Source organism: Octodon degus, unplaced genomic scaffold (assembly GCF_000260255.1).
Source record: "Octodon degus isolate 3935 unplaced genomic scaffold, OctDeg1.0 scaffold00011, whole genome shotgun sequence".
NCBI classification, from domain to species: Eukaryota; Metazoa; Chordata; class Mammalia; order Rodentia; family Octodontidae; genus Octodon; species Octodon degus.
The window spans coordinates 7,028,466-7,050,001 of NW_004524587.1; the positions used below are offsets into that span (position 1 = coordinate 7,028,466).

At 39.0% G+C, this 21,536-nt stretch overlaps 1 protein-coding gene across 4 annotated transcripts; it reads right to left on the reverse strand.

Annotated features, from left to right (window-relative positions):
- Positions 1-469: 469 nt before the first annotated feature.
- Positions 470-18,095, reverse strand: Zfp1 (ZFP1 zinc finger protein). 4 transcript variants are annotated; one of them, XM_004625781.2, is made up of 4 exons: positions 17,676-18,095; positions 9,690-9,748; positions 5,672-5,798; positions 470-1,655 (listed from the first exon to the last, which is right to left on the reverse strand). In XM_004625781.2, exons 2-4 carry the CDS (start codon positions 9,702-9,704, stop codon positions 574-576), a joined length of 1,224 nt encoding a protein of 407 aa, XP_004625838.1. In that variant the 5' UTR covers positions 9,705-9,748; positions 17,676-18,095; the 3' UTR covers positions 470-573. The 4 variants fall into 4 exon arrangements, with proteins under 4 accessions (XP_004625838.1, XP_023564914.1, XP_023564913.1 ...); XM_023709146.1 differs by lacking the exon at positions 17,676-18,095 and adding an exon at positions 17,193-17,282; XM_023709145.1 differs by lacking the exon at positions 17,676-18,095 and adding an exon at positions 12,396-12,448.
- Between the last annotated feature and the right edge of the window lie 3,441 nt (positions 18,096-21,536).

The window sequence follows — 21,536 nt, forward strand, 5'->3', positions numbered from 1 at the left end:
CCCATACTGGGTTGGAAAGGTACTGAAACAAGCAAGATGTTTACTGTAGTACAGAAAATCTTATTTGTTATATCCTAATTATCACAGAAGACAACAATTTCAAATTCCCAATGACTGTTAAATTCACAAATATAGATTTAAAACATAATTTGTGTTTCGTGGCATACTCTCACAGATAAATTCCTAAGGTATTATTTATATATGCTTTATCCTGCTGCCCAGAATATTCAGTTCATTCAGGACTTTAAAAAGCTCATTGTGGGCTGGTATAGCTCTGTGGAAGAGCACTTGCCCAGCACAGGCAAGAGACTGGGTTTGATCCCCAGTGCTACAAAAACAAAAAAAGTTCGTTGTAATATAGCTGGGTATATCTATTTACAATTGGGTATATTCTGATGTGTATACTTTAGCTGGATATCATATCTATTTTCCAATATAATGTATTCTATATGCAACACTTTTTTTTTATACACTTTTGACTGGCAAGTTTGTATTCTGGTACAAATTTCAATGCTTGTTTTTCTTCACTGGAGGAATTCTGAAGAGTTTTCATAGTAGCACAACACAGCAGTCTCAGGGCCTATCCCCAATGTGAACTCTCTGATGGACACTGAGTCGAGACTTTCTGCTGAAGGCCTTTCCACATTCAGTACACTCATATGGTTTCTCTCCAGTATGGATTCTCAAATGTAATCTAAGTGTTGACCTCTGGCTAAAAGTTTTGCCACACTCAGTACATTCATAGGGTTTCTCTCCTGTATGAGTTCTCATGTGTATGATGAGCTGTGAGTTCTGGATAAAAGATTTTCCACATTCACTACATTCATAGCGTTTCTCCCCTGTGTGAATTTTCTGATGTATAATGAGGTTTGATTTCTTAAAGAAGGTTTTTGCACATTCATTACACTCATAAGGTCGTTCTCCAGTATGAATTCTCTGGTGTGTGGTGAGTTCAAACTTCTGAGCAAATGTCTTTCCACAGTCACTGCACTCATAAGGCTTCTTCTCCATGTGTGCTCTCTGGTGTACAATAAGGTTTGACTGGTGGGTGAAAGCTTTTCCACACTCAGGACATTCAAAAGGTTTTTCACCAGTGTGAATTCTTTGATGTTTGATGAGGTTTGCCTTATGGGAGAAAGTTTTCTTACATACATTACATTCATAGGGTTTTTCTCCAGTGTGTATTCTCTTATGACTAATGAGGAGTGACTTAAAGGGGAAGGCCTTATCACAGTAATTACAAATAAAAGGTTGAACCAAGTTCTTAATTTTCTGATGTCTAAAAATGACTTCTTTATGACCAAGAGCTTTCCCACTTTCATTATACTCAGAATATTCTGCTCCAGGATGGGTTTTTTCTTGCTTGAGATACAGAAGTGGTTTTCCAAATCCGGTGCACTCATCACCTTTTTTTCTTGGATAGCTTCTATTATTATGAAGTATGTCTGAATTATATTTCAAAGTTTTTTCATATAAATCATATTTATAGGGCACTTGTCTTAAAGAAACAAAGTCTGTGTTCAGAGTAAACGTTCTTCCAAAGAGATTACCTCTTTCCTCAAGTGCAGTTTGGTTCTTGAGGATCATAAACTGCCTTGCCTGTTCATCTGGATTTCTGTGCTCCCTTTCCATTTGGTCATCAGCCTTCCACACTTCTAGAATAGAAATTAATGAAATGTATGTTGTTAATTCTTTTTCTTGATTGTGATAGGACAGAAAGTCTCCATAATATTCTATTCTTCAGCTGACTCTTTAGTTTGAGAGCAAGTCACCCTGTATTAAAAAATTCCCAAGAGAAAATTTTCTAAGTTCTTGACTTTTGAAAACAAAAGACAAAAATGAAAACTTGTGGCAAAAAAGTAGAAACTGACAAGTAACAATGCCAGATAACAAAATGACCGACCTTGAAGTGGAGAGAAAAAAGTGAAATTTAAAAAATCACTAAAGGGGCCAGGGAGATAGCTCAGTAGAATAAGTGCCTGCCTTGCAAGCACAAGGCCCTGAGTTCAATCCCCGGTACTGCAATAAATAAATAAATAAAAATTAAAAATCACTAAAAAGGCCAGCCAGAGCCGGGGAGATAGTGCTTGCCTGGCAAGTGCAAGACACTGAGTTCAAACCCCAGTACCACAAAAAAAAAAAAAAAAGAAGAAGAAGAAATAAAAAGGCTGGCCAGACAGCTCAGCAGACTAAAGTGCCTGCTTAGGCAAAGCGCAGGCACCGGGTTTCAATCCCCAACACCACAAGCCAGGCTGGCCCCCATCCCCAGGCTGTGCTGAGATGGTGACTGAGACCAGGGATTGGTGGCACATGCCTGTAATCCCAGCTCTTGGGAGGCTGAAAACACACAGCTCTCTCTGAGTCCAATCTACATAGTGAGAACCCATAGACCCTGTATTAAATACATTTTTTTTAAAAAATCACTAAAAAGGGCACAAATGAGATGAGAAGGCTAGGAATTCAAGGGATGAAGGAGATTCGGTGTCTTAAAAAAAACTCAGCAATTAAACAGAGAACAAAAAAATAAGTAGCTGAAGATGTTAAGTGCAAATACCTAGGCTACTGATGGTGAATCTTTTAGAGCTTTCAAGATACAAACAGCTATGACACACATACCACAGCTTGCCATAACTGACTAATGCAGATCAGGTTAGTGACTGACACTCTTGACTCTGGAGCATTGTGGTACAAACAGCAGTAGTCTACTGCTTCTCTCATTCAAAGAAAAAAAACTCCGTAATCAGCATTTCTTATAGTCTTGCAGGGATAATCTAAATTCTCATTTGTAAATGAAGAGCAAGATCCAGAAATACATATTCTGTCAGAAATGTAAAATAAATCCAAACCTAACAAAAGCCTCACTGATGCTAGGTTTACCGGTTGTTGGCTATTGCAATTGTTAGTGACTATTTTTATTTATTTATAATGTACACACACACACAAATATATATATATATCTTTTTAAAAATTTTTTGCTGTGTAGGAGATTAAATTTAGGGAACACTGAACTACATTACCCAGCTCTTTTTGATTCTTATTTTGAGACAGGGTCTTACTGAGTTCCCAGAGGCTGACTTTGAACCTGTGATTCTTCTACCTCAGTATCCAGAGTAGACAGGATTACAGGCATACATGAGCCCAGCTTAACATCATATTGTTTTTTTCCTTTTATTATGTCCTTGATTTTATCGGAAGAGATCTTAAAGATCAAATTACCCAGCATTTACTTTCATCTTATATGTTATTTATTATTCCTAATTCTTATGATCCTGCTGCCATTTCACCTGGGACAACAATTCCCAAAGGATATGGCAAATAAATATACAAAAAAAATGTCATTTGTCATTTGAGAAATGCAAATTGAAACAACATTGAATTCCATCTCACACCAGGAAGAATGGTTAGTATCAAGAAATCAACCAATAACGAATACTGGCAGGGCTGTAGGGAAAAAGGAATCCTTCTCCATATTGGTAGGAATGTAGACTGGTATGGAGCACTGTGGAAATCAGCTTTGAAATTACTAAAAAAACTAGGATTAGAGGTCCCATTTGACCCAGCTATTCCCCTTCTGAATATTTTCCCAGAAGAAAAAAAAATATATCATACCACAGCAATATATATATATATATATATATATATATATACACCCATGTTTATAGCAGCACAATTTGTAATAGCTAAATCTTGGAAACAACTTAAATGCCCATTAACCATGGAATGGATAAAAAAAGATGTGGTATTTTTATACAGTGCAGCCTACTCAGCTATAAAGAAGGATAAACACGAGGCTTTTATAGGTAAATGGATGAAACTACAGACCAAACTCTTAAGTGAAATAAATCAGACTCACATGTGTAAACATCTTATTGACTCCCTAGTGTAAGAAATTGAAAAAGTAAATAAGATTGAAAATGTACAACAGATATTGTGAAAGGGAAAGACGCTACCCAAAAAGAACAACTGAAATGGAGGAAAGGAGAAAACAACAAAGGGAAAAAAAAAAAAAAAAAAAAAAAAGATAATTACACTACTAATTTTATTAGCTCATTGAAAGAAATGGTGTGTGCTTATACTGTTTGATCAATTTTGCATGCCCATATCTTATAATCTAAACAACTATTTTAAAGATAACAATATGCAATAACCATTGTTAATTTACTATTATTTTGTTTTGAAATGCTGTATCATTGGTTTTCTCTTTAAAATAAAATTAAAGGGCCAGTCAAATAGGTCAGCAGATTAAAGCACCTGCAAGCAGGTGCAGGGGCCAGAGGTTTGACCCTGGGGCCTGTTGTACTGGCCCCGCCCCCAGGGCACAGTGAGATGACAATTGAGACTGGGCATGGTGGTGCACCCCTGTAACCCCAGCTCTTGGGAGGCGTAAACAGGAGAATCACTATGAGTCTGATCTAGTAGTGAGACCCTGAACACCCTGTAAATCCTTCCCTAAAATATAAATAAATAAATAATTAAATTAAATTAAAGGAAATAAAGCATTCCAGCAAAGTGAGAATACTAATTTAAGATCAACTAACAATATGAAGGCTTAAGCCGTGTAAGGTATCTACAAATGGAAAAATCAGCGAGGAAAGCTGGGTATTTGGAGGTGTGGCTAAGATCAGAGGTACATGTCACTTGTCCTCAGCCACCTCTAAATGTTTTGGGTACTAGTACTGAAAAATAAACAAATGTTGTGGGATTTGAAAAATAGGCTTCATTCAAATGTACTGAATGCTCAGAATCACTGGAGCTGCTTTTACTGATTTCTATACCATTTTCTCTTTTCCATATCTTTGCTAGGAACTTCTGAATTAACCATTCTAACTATAACATCTAGTATTCTTTTTGCTAACTCCTAATTTCTTGGACTTAAGGAAATGTCATAGTTTGTATCTAGCTGTCCCCTGAAAGTCTCATGCAATCATGGGGCAGCTTCTACAGTTTGTAATTAATTCATGATCCAATGCTGGGATTCTGGGTGTGAGTGGCCTGGAGGAGAAATCTACATACAAGTGTAAGGAGGAGCAAGAGGCTTGCTAGCATCCAGGTGCTGCCTTTCTGTTTGCTCTCTGCTATTTTTTGCTGCCATGAAAGGCTGCCCTCTGCCATGTGCCGCTCCACCTTGGAGCCAGCTGAATATGGATTGAAACCTCCACTAGCTGTGGGCTAAATAAACCTTTCCTAGGGCCAGCCAAATAGCTCAGTTAATTAAAGTGCCTGCAAGCAGGCACAGGGGCCTGGGGTTCTATCCCTGGGCCTGCTAGCCCTGCCCCTGGGGTGCACTGAGATGGCAGTTGAGACTGGGTATGGTGGCACACACCTGTAATCCCAGCTCTTGGGAGGCTGTAAACAGGCAGATCATTAGGAGTCTGATCTAGTAGTTAAGACCCTGAACACCCTGTAGACCCCGCTCTAAATAAATAAATATACCTTTCCTTCCTTAATTTTGGGTGTTGGGTATTTTGTCCCAGCAATGAGAGAGGAGTAACCAAGACAGGGACCTTGAAAATCAAGAAGGTAGGCCTTCAGAAGCTGTACTCAGCCTCAACATCTGAAGATGGACTCTAACATCGTTTAATAATACAGAAGCTAATCATTTTTGGTAACTGACAAAGGGACATAACTAGTACTAAGCAAACAGGGAGGTATACCCAAAAGCTGTTCTTACCCACTGAAAGTAAGTTGCTATAATTCTCCAGCATCACATCCATGTATAAAATCCTCTGAGAAGGGTCCAGCTGCTCCCACTCTTCCTGGGTGAAGTCCACAGTCACATCCGTGAATGAAACTGACACCTGAAATGGTACATGGTTGGTCATTCTGAAATGTTCAGCTTTTGGTGATGTATGAAGAACATAAGAAAGCTTATACTCTGTATATGTACTTTAAGTCATTCACCACCAATATTTACATATACCACTAACTGTTCATCCTATTTGCTCTGTCTTGGTGTATCTCCAAAACTTTTTTATAGTTAAGACATTTATTCAGATGCCCTTGTCTCTAGCACTGTCATGCTGATCAGTATCTAAAATTAATAAAACACTGTGCTCTCGAGGTATGCTCGGGGAGACAAGTACATAAACATTCAGCATTTACGTCATTACCATAGTGCAGTGATGAAGCTCACGTAAGTGATTTTTCTGATACCAAACAATATTACACAAGTTTAGAATATTTCAAGGTAGAAGATGTATTTTCAATTACAAAACAAATTATCATACGCAAGGAAGGGTCTCCGTAGCCCTTCCAAGCCATAGAAACAGTAGAAAAAGGTGAGTGGTGAACTGGAAAACATGTCAGTAAAAAACTTCAGAGAAACACAGAAAGAATAATTAATGGCAAATGCGTCAAAGAGCCTGAAAGATACAGGGAATCAGTTAAAAGGCCTAACATAGAGAAATAAATGAAAAGAAACAATATTTAAAGAAATAATGACTGAGAATTTTCCAAAGCAGCTCACATCAGGCCATAGATTCAAGAAACAGCACTAACCCCAAGTAGAATAAGAAAAAAAAAAAAAATTCAAACTTAGGCACATCACAATAAAACTGCTGCTGGGGAGATAGCTCAGCAGCGTAAGCACCTGCATGGCAAGCTCAAGGTCCTGAATTTGATCCCCAATACAAAGAAAAAAAAAAAAAAGAACTGAGACAGGGTCTTGCTACAGTAGCCCAAGATGGCCTGAGACTCCTGGCAATCCACCTGCCTCAGCTTCCCAAGCACAATAAAACTGCTAAGATCCTAGAAGTAGAAGCATTGCCTTCAAAAGCACAATAAAAAATGAGTCTATTTAAAAATGGAATCCAGGGCTGGAGAGATGGCTCAGTGGTCTAAAGCACCTACTTGAAACAAGCTTGGCAAAGCACAGGGACCGCGGTTCGATCCCCCAGCACCACATGCCAGCCAGACCCGCCCCCTGGTGGGCTGAGCTGGCCACACACACACACACACACACAATAAATAAATGTAATAAATAAAAATAAATAATTTAAAAAAATAAATAAATAAAAATGGAATCCAGAAAATAATGGAATATATATGAAATCCTGAAAATACTGAAAGTTGGTAAGCTGTCTATAATGGATCTGACAGTCAATATATTCAGAGTTTGCAGGCTATATGTAGTCTCTGCTGGAACTAATCAACTCTGCCACCCTACCATGAAAGCAGACACGAACAATATGTGAACAAATGGCACAGGTGTGTCCCAATAAAGTTTGATTTATCGATACTGATATCTGAATTTCATACAATTTTCAAAGCAAAAAGAGATTCTTTTAATTTGTTTCCCACTTAAAAGTAAAACTCAGTCTTCTCTTGTGGGCTATACAAAAAACAAGGCAGCAGGCCATCTGGACAATGGGCCATAGCGTGACAGCTCCTGATCTAGATTGATAACTGGTGCATAATAAATGTCAGGTACACTATCACTACTGATAAAAGCATATTCCAAAAGAAAATTAAACCTCTCAAGGATCAGTTGGACACAAATGGTAAATGAATAAAAAATAACCTGTAACTAATATTTGGGTGCCTGTAACTTGGGAGTATGGCAGGCAGAAAAGACATTCTAGTGGAAAATAAATCCTCATTAAACTTTGTTTAAAAATATACATTTAAATAAACACTGAAAAAGAATATAATAAATATATAAAAGATGAAAATATTCTGACTTCTGGCAGACAGGTAAAGTGGATCAAGAAACTCAATAATCACAGCCAAGGGTGGTGGCACAAACCTATAATCACAGCACTCTAGGAGGCTGTGGCAGGAGGACATCAAGAGTAAGCCCAGTCTGGGCAATTTAGTGAGACCCTGTTTGAAAAAGAAAAAGGAGGAGAGGGTAGAGGATATAGCAAAATGCAGAGGCCCTGGGTATGGGGCATGGGGGTATCAATGTTTACTAAAAAAACTAAGACATTTAGAATTGTTTTTAAAAGAAAAAAAAATACTTTTTACAAGAGTTAAGTTTAACACAAAGCCTAAAAGTAAAAGCTCAACAGAATTTTTTTTAAAAAGTGTATAATGTGACCTCAGAATTTTATATAGTTCTATTAATGCACACAAAAATATTCTTAAAAAGAGGAATGGTGTTATGATTTATATCTACATGTCTCCCTAAAGCTTCATGTGATCACAGGCGAGGCTTTCGAAGATGACTGGATTATGAGGCTTATGGCTGACTATGAGCTGAAACCTCTACAAATTCAGAGTCAAAATAGACTTTTCTTCTTTTCATTTGTTTGTATCAGATAATGTGTCCCAGTGACAAGGAAAGTAACTCGGAAAAGTGGATATACTCATAAAACTTACACTGGTACATCTCAGGCAAGGAATGTTTAATAAGATGACATCAAATGAAAGAGCATGCAAGGGAGTGCAGATCCATGAGATAGTGAGAAAGATACTGAGATCACATATGATTTGTGTAATATTAAAGAAATTGAATAACTGTAATATGCAGAAGTGACGGGGCCATAGTGGCACACATTTGTGTTCCAGCACTCTGAGAGGCTAAGGTGGGAGGACTGCAAGTTTGAGTCCAGCTTCAGCAATTTAGCAAAATCCCATCTCAAAAACTAGAAAACTAAGAATATAGCTCAGTGTGAAGCCCTGAGCTCAATCCCCAATACTGCCCAAATAAAAGTGGAAATATGGCAATATGTTAGATATTGACTAGCAGAGTACTGCTGAATCAATTTGAAATTTCTGACACATGCTATCGTCTATTTATATGTGTAAATATATAAATAAACTCTAGAAAGCTATTTAGAAAAAGTAATGACAACTCTACCTGTGGGAAATAGGGGTAAAACATAAATACATATCCATATATCTAATGAGTTTCTGACATCATGCTAACCTGACTGAAAAACCAAATACAATACCCTACACTTACATTCAAGAATACAACATAAAACAATATTAGACAAAATGATAACTTATTTAATTTTGATTGTTCCTGGAGACACTATCCTAAACTGGCACCTCTATGAAAGTCTATAAAAATGACTCAGACCTAATTAGACACCTCAGGAATTAGGGGCCAGGGAGATAGCTCAATGGAGTAAGTGCCTGCCTGGTGAGTGCACGGTCCTGAGTTCAATTTCTGGTACCACAAAAAAAAAAAAAAAAAAAAGAGGAAGATCTAAGGAATTGATATTCAGGATGGACACAAGCCAATTAATTTGCATTATGGCTTATCTCTCAATGTCCCCCCAAAGCCTTGATACTGGGATGAAGTGTATGTGATACTAAATTAATCCACAGATTAAAATTAGCATAGTTCCAGGTAGCACCACCCAAAAGGCTGGTATCCTGGATGGGATAAAAAGAGAGGCTGGCTGCTGGCTGCTTTGCAGCTTCCTGCCTGCTTTGCTATGGACTGTTTGTCTTCTGCCACACATCCTGCCTTGGAGTCAGCCAACTATAAATTGAAACCTCTATAAATTGTGAATTGAAATAAACCTCTCCTCTTTAACTCTGGGTGTTGGGTATTTTGTTTCAGTAACAAAAAAGTAATTAAGACAGTTTGCTTTTAGGCTGCTGATACTGATGACCTATTCTTACTATGTTTTTCTTGAATTTAACTACTTATACTTTTTTTTCTTTTTCACTTACACTTTTTGCTTCATTTTCTAGATCCATATAAACTTCCACAAATGCACTAAAAATAAACTCACCTGGGATTTGTTCATTTTCTGCAGTTTTTTAGTAGAGGCAGAGAACTATAAAGGCAGAACTGGAATAGAGGAAAAACAAAAGCATTGTTATTGTTATTAAAGATCTGACCTACCGCAAAAACCTAGAGTATCATGTTTAGAAATCCCTATATATCATCTATCCAATTCCTGAGACAGTTCCTTTAGAAAAAAAAAAAAAGGATTACAATTGGCAATACATACCTTCCATAAAACATCATGAGACATCCAAAAAGGCAAAGGTAAGACAACACACAAAAGACAAGCAACAGAACTCTCAACTACTGAAATTATCACATAAGGAAATTTAAAATAACTATGATTCATGTATTTTAACTGAAAAGGTACACAACATGAATAAAAACGGAATTTTCAGCAAGATGGAAAAAAAATCAAGCACATGCTAAGAGAAGCATAGCAACAAATGAAAGAATATCTTCAACAGCTTCATTAGTAGACTCAACAGAGGTAGTTTCAGTAAATCTGAAACAAAGTGATATCACATAATAATAAATGTCAGGGGCCAGAGACATGGCTCCGTAGAATAAGCGCTTGCCTGGCAAGTGCAAGGACCTGAGTTCAATCTCCGCTTCCATCAAAAAACAAAACAAAAATAATAATAATAAATGTCAAATCATCAAGACATAACACTCAAAACACAAGCAAAAATTGATAAAACTGGAAAAAATAGATAAATGCACATGACAGTTGGACATTTCAATATTTTTCTCTCAATAATTGACAGAATAAGTAGATTAAAAAAGGCAGTAAAGATAAACCCACCCTGGCTCAATTAACATTTATGAGCAATTCCATCACCCATAGCAATGTAACTTCTACTTAAAAAAACATAAAACATGTACCCAAAGAGAAAATTTTCTTGGCCATAAAAAGACCATGACACATTTTTTTTTTCCATGACACATTTAAAAGAACTGAAATTTGTAACTGAGTATATTTTTAACCAAATCAGAATTAAACTATCAATCAACAAAATACAAGCTCTGAAAAAAAAAATCTGGAAACTAAGCAATATATTTCTACATAGCCAAAGGGTGAAAAATTAAGCCAGAAGAGAAACTTCTAAAAACTTGAGGAGCCTGGCATACTGGTATATGCCTGTAATCCCAGTACTCAGGAAACTCAAGCAGAAGGATTTCAAGATTGAGGCCCACTGGCATGATAGCACACATCTGTAATCCCAGCACCGGCAGGCTGAGGCAGAAGAATCACTGCAAGTCCAAGGCCAGCCTGAACCGAATAATGAGACCTTGGCTCAAAAAGAAAAAAAAAAAAAAAATTGAGGCCATCTGGGCTACACAGCAAGGTCAAGGCTAGTGACAGAGCACTTATAGTAGTATTTAGAAGAACAGTTACAGGGCAGGCAGGATGGCCCCACGGTCTAGAGCACATGCTTAGGCAAGCTTAGGTACACAATGACCATGGTTCAATCCCCAGCACCACATGCTGCGCCTGTCCTCCCTCAGGTTGGGCTGAGCAGGCCACAAAAAAAAAAAGAACAGTTAGAAGGCAGAAACAATTTATTAATAAAATTATAGCATTACTTCAACGGCAAATTTAAAATTTATCATTTTTATGGTATGATATATATCACAGTTTTTTTAATGTCTTTGTCTTTCCCGTTCCAACAATAGTTATAGATATTTTGTGATAATTGGTTAATGATTTTAATGTGGAAAATGATCATGTTAGGACCATAAAACATGTATTTTACAGGAATGTTTAAAAGTTGCATCTTGCCTTTCAAGAGTTTCTAAGACTTCTAAGTACATTCCAATAAAGTATACATAAAAGTTAAAAAAAAAGAACAGTTACAGCAGTAAACTATTTATACCAATAAACAAACCTTTCAATCTATGGAATCAGGAAAAAAGTACACACATTAAACTCAAAGCAAACATAAGGCAAGAAATCATCAATAAAAGGTCAAGAATAAATAAAATTGGAAACAGGAAAACAACAAAGATATGCAATGAATACAAAAGCTAGTATTTGAAAAGTTCAATAATCCCAATAAACTTCTAACCAAATTCTCTCTCTCTCTCTCTCTCTCTCTCTCTCTCTCTCACACACACACACACACACACACACACAAACATAAACACACAAAGCTAGGTACAGTGGTGTACACCAGTAATTCCAACATTCTGGGAGACTAAGACAGGAAGATCTTAAGTTCGAGGCACTAAGTGAGGCCTGTCTCAAAAAATAAAAAGGGCTGGGGATGTAGCTCAGTGATGCAGTATTCTAGTTCAATCAGCAGTAACACACACAGGTGCATACACAAACAGAGAGAGTAGAAAATCACTAGTTAAGTTAACCAAAAGAGGTGGAAGAAAAAAAAAAATCTCAAATATATAAAATTTTAAAAATGGAAATTTGTTGGAAAACTAATAAATGCAAGAGAAAAAACTAATGGGCAAATTTCCACCTCCAAGAGCAATGTAATACTAAAAGTACCAAGAATAAAGTTAAGAAAAATAGAAGCAGGAGATAAGATTGCCACCTACAGGGTGACAGCAAGGGTGTCTCCAAATTGGCGCTGAAAAAACACAGGTACTTCGAGGTGGGAGTGAAAAATAATGTCTGATATAGGAGGACAGATGAAAAGAGAATCTAGCTGGATCAAAATCCAAAGTCTAGCAGGTGAGTGAAGAGAACACATACCACTCCTGGATCACAGCACCCCAGATCTGGCACACATGTCACTTTGGGAGAGGTCTGGATTAAAAGACAGAGCTGGATCTTCAGCGATGGCCTGGCTGATAGAATAGACTCAGAACCACTCTAACCTCGCAACTGGATATGCTGAGTGAGACATGTACAAGCATTCAGAAAAGCTGAAAGCAGAACAGGGCAAGACAAAGCATGAAGAAGTAACAATTGTAAATATGTATGAACTTAACTTCATGAAACAAACATAATCAAAGAGACTGACCTCAATACACCCCTTTCACAATAAACAAAAAGTGAACAAAGACATACCAGAACTGAACCACTCCCTCAATAAGTTGATTAAATAGATATCTACAGAGTATTCCGTCCTACTGTACACAATATAAATTCTTTCCAACAACACATGGAACTTTCTCCAAAATAGACCACCTACTAGTTCATAAAACCTGCAGAAATAAAAAGAATCAAAATCACCCTGTGTATACGATCAGATCATAGTGCACTGAAACTAGAAAACAAACACAAAAGAAACAACAGAAATTTCACAAACACTTAGACATTAAATAATACTCCTGAACACTTGATGAGTCATGAAAGACATCACTGCTGCAATCCAGATCATTAGTAACTATTACAAGAAATTATACTACAATCAATTGGAGACTCTTGAAGAAATAAAGATTCCTAGACACATATGAATTATCAAAACTGAACCAAGATGTCAAAGAACCTCTGAATAAATCCAGTAACAGGCAATAAAACTGGCAATAATAATAATAATAATAATAATAATAAAAAAAACATTACTACATAAGAAAAGCCCAGTTCCCAATAGATTGACCACTGAATTCAACAAAACACTTCAGGGAAGATATATCAATAGTCTTCAAACACTTTGATGTAATTAAAAAGAGAAACATTACTTCCACACTCATTCCTGGAAGCTAGAATTATCTTGATTCAAAATTCAGAAAAGAGGGCCAGCAAAATATCTCAGCAGACTAAGTGCCTGCTTAGGCAAGTGCAGGTATTGGGTTTGATCTCTGGCACTGCATGCCATGCCAGCCCGCCCTGGGGTGCACTGTGCCAGCCCAGAGTCTGGGTGTGATGGTGCACACCTGTAATCCCACCGCAGGGAAGTTCAAAAATAGGAGGATCACTACAAGTCTGAGCTACATAGTAAGACCCTGCACAAAATTCATAAATTTAAAACAAAAAAATTGAAAAAAGTACCTAATCGGAAAAAAAAAAAAAAAAAAAAAAAAAAAACCCTAAAGTCCAGGCTCTTTAATGAACAGAGAAGCAAAAATCCTCTACAAGATATTAGCAAACACAATCCAACAAATCATTAAAAAAAAAAAAAATTACACAGCATGACCAAGTAGGATTTATCCCAGAGATGCAAGGATAGTTTGATATATGCAAATCAATAGATGTATACATTACATAAACAGAAATAAGGATAAATAAAATCACATGATCATCTCAATAGATGCAGAAAAACCTTTGACAAAGTCCAATATCCATTCATGATAAAAACACTAAAACAAATAGGTAAAGAAGGACCTAAATCTCAATCTGAACAAATGTTCAACATCTCTGAACATTAAAGTAATGCAAACAAAACAACACTGAGATTCCATCTTAGTCTAGAAAGAATGACTATCACCAAGAAATCAAATAATAACAAATGACAGTAAGGCTGCAGGGGGAAAGGATCCCTTCTATACTACTGGTGGGAATATAAACTACTACAATCACTATGAAAATCAGTATGGGGACTCCTCAAAAATCTAAGCACTAAATTTTGAAAAAAAAAAAACTAAGCACTGAAACTCTATTTGACCCAACTAGTCCCTTTCTAGGTATGTTCCAGAAAAAGTTAGAGATGTCATATTACAGTGATACATGCATACCCATATTTGTAGCAGCACAATTCATAATAGTTGAATCTTGGAAGTGAAAAGTATGCTCATCAACAGATGAACACATCAAAAAAAATGTGGAATTTATACACAAAGGAGTACTATTCTAAAGAAAGATAAATTTGAGTCATTTGTAGGAAAACAGATGCACCGTGAGATAATACTGAGTGGAATAAATCAGGTATACAAGCTCAAATATGGTTTCTTAGGAGCCAGGGAGATAGCTCAGTAGAATAAGTGCTTGCCTGAAAGGTTTCTTATAGGAGAAACCCAAAGTGTAAATAAAAAGCGAAATGAAAGGTAAAAGAAAACAGGGACAGGGAATATAGCTCAGTGACATAAGTGAAAGTCCTGAGTTCGATTACCAAAAAAAAAAAAAGAAAGTGGAGGAAGACAAGATGTTTTGCAAATAAAAAGAGGATCAAGAAAAGGAGAGCAGAAGGAGGAATGGGAAAGGGTTTTAAAAAAAACTTTTAAGATGTGTTATATATAAGTTACACAGGCTGGGCTTGAATCTGTGATCTTCCTGCTTCAGCCTTCTGGAGTGCTAAAACTTACTTTATCCTGACCTTCACCCACCATCCTACTCCCACCCTCATTCAGTATATATTCTTACAAAACAATAATCCCTTTTCAAAAAAAAAAAAATTGAGGCTGAGGCAGGAAGATCACACGCTCAAGTGCAACCTAGGCAATTTAGCCACTTAATGAGACTCTAACTCAAAACTTAAAAAAAGTAAAAACAGCCAGCCAGATAGCTCAGTGGATTAAAGTGCCTGCTTAGGCAGATGGAGGGGCCAGGGCTCAAGTCCTGGCGAGCAGAGCAGGCCACCCCCCAGGGCACACTGAGCCAGTAACTGAGTGTGTGCCTGCAATCCCAGCACTTGGGAGGCTGAAAACAGGAGGATCACTATAAGTCTGATCTGTGTAGTGAGACCCTGTAGACTCTGTACTAAATACATAAAAATAAAATAAAAAATAAAAACAGCCAGTCATTGTAGAGCATGCCTGTAATCCCAGCACTTGGGAGGCTGAGGCAGGAGAATTGTTAAGAATTCAACACCAGCCTAGACTACAAAGTGAGCTCAAGGCCAGCCTGAACAGCATAGCGAGATCCTGTGTCAAAAAGACCAAATAAATTAATTAATTAACAACAAAGTCTGGAGATGTAGCTCAGTGTAAAGGCCCTGAGTTCTTTCCCCTAGTACCAACACAAAAATAAATAAATTATATATATATATATATATATATATGCTGCTAGTGGTAATAAAGTAAAAGACAAGTAAGACAAAATATAAAGACTATAGTATTACTAATCAATCTGAGGTTCTTTTCCTCAGTTCCAGATAGAAATCACAATAAGGCAAATCCATCTCAATGAGATTTCACTGGGGCTTTGGCACCAGGGAGCGAGCACATGTGCTGAGTCACCACAGCACCTCCACAAGCCGGCGATGAGCCCAGATGAACTGCCCTGCTTCTTCCCAGCACTCCATCCCTTCCACAGCATGCCAAGATGATCTCCAACGAGTCATCACAACGTCATCACCTCACCTCCCAAGGTCCTGCCCCTTTGGAGAACTATAAATGCAGCTACCGTCCACAGTCTGCCCCTAAAGATTCTTGGGTCCCTCGCCCTGCCATCCTTTGCCACAATAAAAGCCTCTTTTATCTTTCCTGTCGCTTTGCCACACCACTGCCACCGCTGCCATCGCTGCTGAGTAGACTTGACATTTAATGGTGCTGTGACTTGGATCGGTGAGTCGTGTAGTTCCCGGGAAACTCCCCGTCCAGATTTCGAGCTCCCTCACCAAGCCACTCTCTGCTTCTGCTTCCTTCTGCCTCTGTCACCTGCCGTTGCTAGCTCACATCCAATACCAGCCAATCTCAAGCCACAGAGGGGAGCCCCAAAAACTCATTTCGGGGGAATCCCATCCCATTTTTTTTCTTGAGTCTTACTGAAAGACTTAAGACCACAAAGGTGTCCATTATCCCTAATTTAAAGTAACCATTAGTGGGAACAAAACACATGTATCAACAACTGTTGAATCATTGGGGAAAAAAAAAAAAAAAGATTCCAAAGTACCATAGGAAAAAACCTTTCTTCCCTTCCTAGCTGGAAGTGAACTCAGGGCCTTGCAAAAGAGAGGCGAGCTTTCCACTACTATACCACATCTCCCAGCCCTTTTGATTTTGAGATAGGGTCTCACTAGATTTCCCAGCTGACCTCCAACTTGTGATCCTCCTGCCTCAACCTCCTAAGTAGCTGGGGTTGCAGGCAAGTGCCACTGTGTCCTGCTGTAGAAAAATTTGTATAACCACAAAGTGGTGAAGGTTTGGGGTGCCACAAAAGAGCAATAAATTCAGCAATAGAGCAATATAAAAAATACAAAAACGTGTGCATGTCGAGAACGATCAGGGAGGCTGAGGCTCAGCAGTCTAAGCACCTGTCTGGCAAGCACAAGAACCCGGGTTCGATCGGTGGTAGCGCAGGTTGCGCCAGGCTAGGGACCCCAGCCCCGAAATCAGGTGTGGTGGTGCACGCCTGTAATCCCAGAGCTGGGGAGGTTGCGACGAGGATCACTATGAGTCCTAGGTGCATAGTAAGTAAGGCTTGTACCAAATAAATAAATAAAATTTAAAAAGAAAAGAACTACCAGGGAGCAAATCAAAACACATTTAAAAATATTTGTGTTTTGGGCCGGGGAGATAGCTCAGTAGAATAAGCGCTTGCCTGGAAGCGCAAGGGTCTGAGGTCAATCCCCGATTCCGCCAAAAAAAAATTGTGTTTAAGTACTAGCTGGCTGTGTAACCTCTGGGAGTCACTTCTCTCTGAATCGTGTTACTACGGAGATAATCATACCGGAAATCACGGGGTCGATGCGAGGCTTACAAGTGTACTGAAGAGAGCTCACCCTGGGGACACCAGGTACCGCCCACCAGGACCGCGCCGCAGGACACACGCGAGGCGGGGCCGCCCGTGGCCGGCCCCGCCCCCGCCCCCGCCCCACCCCGCCGGCCGGGGTCAGGCGCGCACCCGCCGGCCTTCGCGACTCGTTCCCGCGCGGCCCTAGAGCCTGCCGCCCCTCGCAGGCGCGTCTCCTGACAAAGACAGGAAGCAAAGCGCTCGCGGCCGCCCTCCCCCGCGCCCGCACAGCTGGCCGAAAGGTCCCGCTGAACTCCACTCGGAGAAGGGCACCAGGCAGCTCCGGAAGCCGCCCCGAGGGTCACCACAGCCCGCGAGTCTAAGTTTGGGCTCCCAGCCCGCTCGGGCACGAACCCATCCCTCATCTCTTGCCCGTGAGCGCCAGGCCGCAGAGAGCTGACTGGCAATCTTCTCTCATACCTTCAAGGGCACAACCTCCACTCGTGGCGCCGTGCCAGGCCAGGTCACGGCGCGGGGCGGCGGAGAAGAGCAGAGAAGGGGTCCCTGTCACCGACTAGCGGTAGCATGTGGGGGAAGGGCGGCCACTGGCGCGCTTGCACCACTGCACATGCGCAGAGATGAAGGCTGCTCGGCGTTCCCAGAGTCCTCTGTGGGGCCCTAAGGTAGCCTTTGGGACTACATTTCCCAGAAACCTTCTAGCTACGCTGTTAGGGACTCTGTGAAAAGTCTATGCCTTATTCAGAAGGCCGAAGGAGCGTTTTCCACGGTAATCCCTTGGCCTGGACTGCAATTTTTGCAAGGCGGCTTGTGAATTTTCAAAAGCTTAGCTTGTAAAAATTATACGTGTCTATTATAAGTATTTAAATGAGCAACTGTGTACAGGAAAGGAAGTATCACCTATAATTGTACTATACCTGGCTTTATTGAGGTGTAGTCAACTATTATAAAATCTGTATGTATTTAAGATGTTCAACTTGATTTACACTATAAAGCGTACATAAAGCGTACATTGTGATCAGCCAAATATAAAAATTATCTGGCTGGGCGTGATGACACACACCTGTAATCTCAGCGCTCTGAAGGCTGAGGTAGGAGGATTTCTGAGAGTTCAGAGCCAGCCTGGGCTACATAGTGAAGTTAAGGCCAGATTGGGCTACATAGGGCAACTCTCCAAAAAAGACAAAAAGTTCATTATCTGTGTATTTAAGATGTACAACTCAGTAACTAAATATATAATTATTAAATGTTCGCAAACAAATTAATGTACTCATCACTTCACGTAGTTCCCATCATTGTATGTTGAGACTACAATACAATGTTGGTAATTATAGTCCACATTGTTTTAACAGTTCTCCAAACTTACTCATCTTGCATGAAGAATCTTTACTTTAATTTTGTAGCAGAATTTGAATGGAAAGTACAGCAAATTCACTCATGCCCATCCCCCTATACACACAGCCCCCCCCACCCTCAGTAGCCCACACCAGAGTGTCCATTTGTTATAAAAGTCCATAGCTAGAGTTCACTGTTGATGTTGTATGTTTTATATGTGTAGTGACATATTTTCCGTTACCGTATCATGCAGAATTCAAGTTTCATTGTCCTAACAATCCTGTGTGTAACCTATTCATCTTTCCCTCCTCCCAACTTTGGAAGTCACTGACCTTTTTACTGTCTCCATAGCTTTGCGCTTTCCAGAATGTCATATTTTTGGACTCGTGTATACAGCATTTTACAATTGATTTCCTTCACTCAGTTATATGCATTTCAGTTTCCTCCATGTCTTTTAATGACTTGATAGCTTATTTTGTTTTAGCACTGTGTAATATTGTATTGTCTGCATAGACTACAGTTATCCATTTACCTACTGAGTTTGGGCAGTTATGAATTGAACTGCTACACAATCCACGTACAGGTTTTTTGTGTGAATGTAAGTCTCCAACTCCTTTGAGTGCACAGCATAATTGCTGGGTGGTGCCTTCCAGTGTGCTGGTTTCCACTTCCACCGTCAGGAGTAAGCATTTCTCCTGCCTCACATCCTCGCCAGTGTTTCCTGCTGTCCATGTTCAGACTTTGTCCATCCTAATGGGTGTGTGATGATAACAAGTAGCCTTCAGTTAGAACAGTGTGTAGTCTCAAACAAGTTCCTAACAACAAGTTTACATCCACATTCACAGAAGCATAATTTATAAGAGCTAAAGATAAAAACAATCCTAAGTGTCCATCAAACAAAGGAAACATGACCTATACATACCGGTATAGATGCAATAGAATTTTAGCCCTATAAAAGAAGTTCTGATATATGCTACAGCACTGAGAACCTCCAGAATATTGTTCAATATAATAAGCCAGGCACAGAGGGAAAATAGTGTAGGTATCAGAATAGGCAAATTCAGAGAGACAGAAAATGGAAAGGTGACCCAGACAGAACTGAAGGAATGAGGGTTGGAGGATAAATACAAGTAGGTTGAGCTTCCATTTGGAATGAGGAGTTCTGGCAGGAGATATGGTCATAGTACACTGTGAATGTGCTCAATGCCACTGAAATATGTACTTTATTATTTATTTGCTGTACTAAGGATTGAACCCAGAGCCTTCACACTGAGCTACAATATTTTGTTTTGAGACAAGGTCACTAAGTTGCTTAGGCTAGGCTCAAATTTAAAATCCTAGCTAAACAAAAAAGGAGGATATAAATGAAGGACCATTTTGTAGTGAAAAAAGAAAAATATATAGATATGTATATGCAAAATAGGATAGATATACATCTACTTTCTCTTAGTTCAATGAGAAGATTTGTACTAATAGTGTTTAGGCAAGATATCACGTCTGCATCTTGTACTATGAATAACTACTATGAAGACAACAATATACAATGTACGAATTATTGTAGCTGTCCTACTAACCTGTTTTGAAACTGTCTCATAGCTATTTCTTTCTCAATAAATTAATTTTTTAAAAAATTTAGAATCCTTTGGCCTCAGCTTCCCAGAGTTCTGGGATTACACATATGTGCCACCATGCCCAACTTGAATTGTGCACTTTAAAATGGTAAAATTTCTGAGTGTGGTGGCTCATACCTGTAATCTGAGCACTCAGGAGGTTGAGGCAGGAGGATGGCTGCAAGTTTGAGGCCAGCCTGGGCTCCACAGTAAGTTTAAGGCCAGCCTAAACTACATGACAAGCTATATACTGATCCAAAATGCACAATACATACATACATATAAATAAATAAATAAAATGGTAAATTTAGAGCTGAGGTGTAGCTCCGAGGGAGAGTACTTGCCTAACATGTGCAAGGCCATGAATTTGATCTCCAGCATGGCCACCCAAAAGAATATATTTTTACCACAATAAAAATTAAAAAAAAATAGCCGGGGAGATAGCTCAGTGGAATAAGCGTTTCCCTGGCAAGCGCAAGGGCCTGAGTTCAATCCCCGGTTCCGCAAAAAAAAAAATAAAAAAAAAAATAAATAAATAAATAGATAAATAAACTGGGTCAACATGCTGGTCACATAACTAAATTACTGAAAAATCCAAGTCTCAGCAAGGTATTTTCATTATTTATTGCACAGTTTTTAATCATCTTTTTTGTTTGATGGGATAATAATATCATCAGAAAGAGAAACAGGGCTGGTGAGAGGGCTCAGTGGTCTAAAGCACCTACTTAGAACAAGCTAAACTAAGCAAAACACAGGGACCGTGGTTCAATCCCCCAGCACCACATGCCCGCCAGCCCCGCCCCCCGGGGGGCTGAGCTGGCCACACACACACAAAATAAATAAATAATTTTTTAAAGAAAGAAAGAGAAACAGATGGCTCAGGACAGTCAAAAAAGACAGCTGTACCTGTCAGCTATAACAGTACATCACAGACTAGGCAGCCCCTTCCTGCAATTGCAGCAACCTAGGAGACTGAGACACAAAGATCACAAGTGTGAGCCCAGCTCGGATAACTGGGCAAGACTCTGTCTCAAAGTAAAACTCTTTTAAAAAGGACAGGAGACATAGCCTAATGTGAAGGCCCTGAGTTTAATCCTGAGCATTGAAAAAAAAAAAAAAAAAAGTATTACAAAAATGAGAACTTTTAAATTTTGCTCCAAAAAGCAAAATAAAGACAAAGTAGGCTCTTTCCCATCTTGCAAGATGGCGGGTGAAAAAACTGAGAAGCCAGACACTAAAGAGAAGAAACCTGAAGCCCAGAAGACTTCTGCCAGTGGTACTGGTAAAAAGGGTAAGGTGAAGAAGGCAAAAAAGTCCAAGAAGGGGCAGCCCCACTGCAGCCGAAATCCTGTCCTAGTTAGAGGAATTGGTAGATACT

What these genes read in the sequence shown, in the direction of transcription:
- Zfp1 (XM_023709144.1), bottom strand. Translation starts at nt 8,497, where the DNA reads ATGTGTGCCACTATGGCCCCGTCACTTCTGCATATTACA. An exon ending in CGTCACTTCTGCATATTACA is followed by an intron (nt 5,799 to 8,458) that starts GTTATTCAATTT and finishes GTACCATTTCAG; the next exon opens with GTGTCAGTTTCATTCACGGA. An exon ending in TAGCAACTTACTTTCAGTGG is followed by an intron (nt 1,656 to 5,671) that starts GTAAGAACAGCT and finishes TTTCTATTCTAG; the next exon opens with AAGTGTGGAAGGCTGATGAC.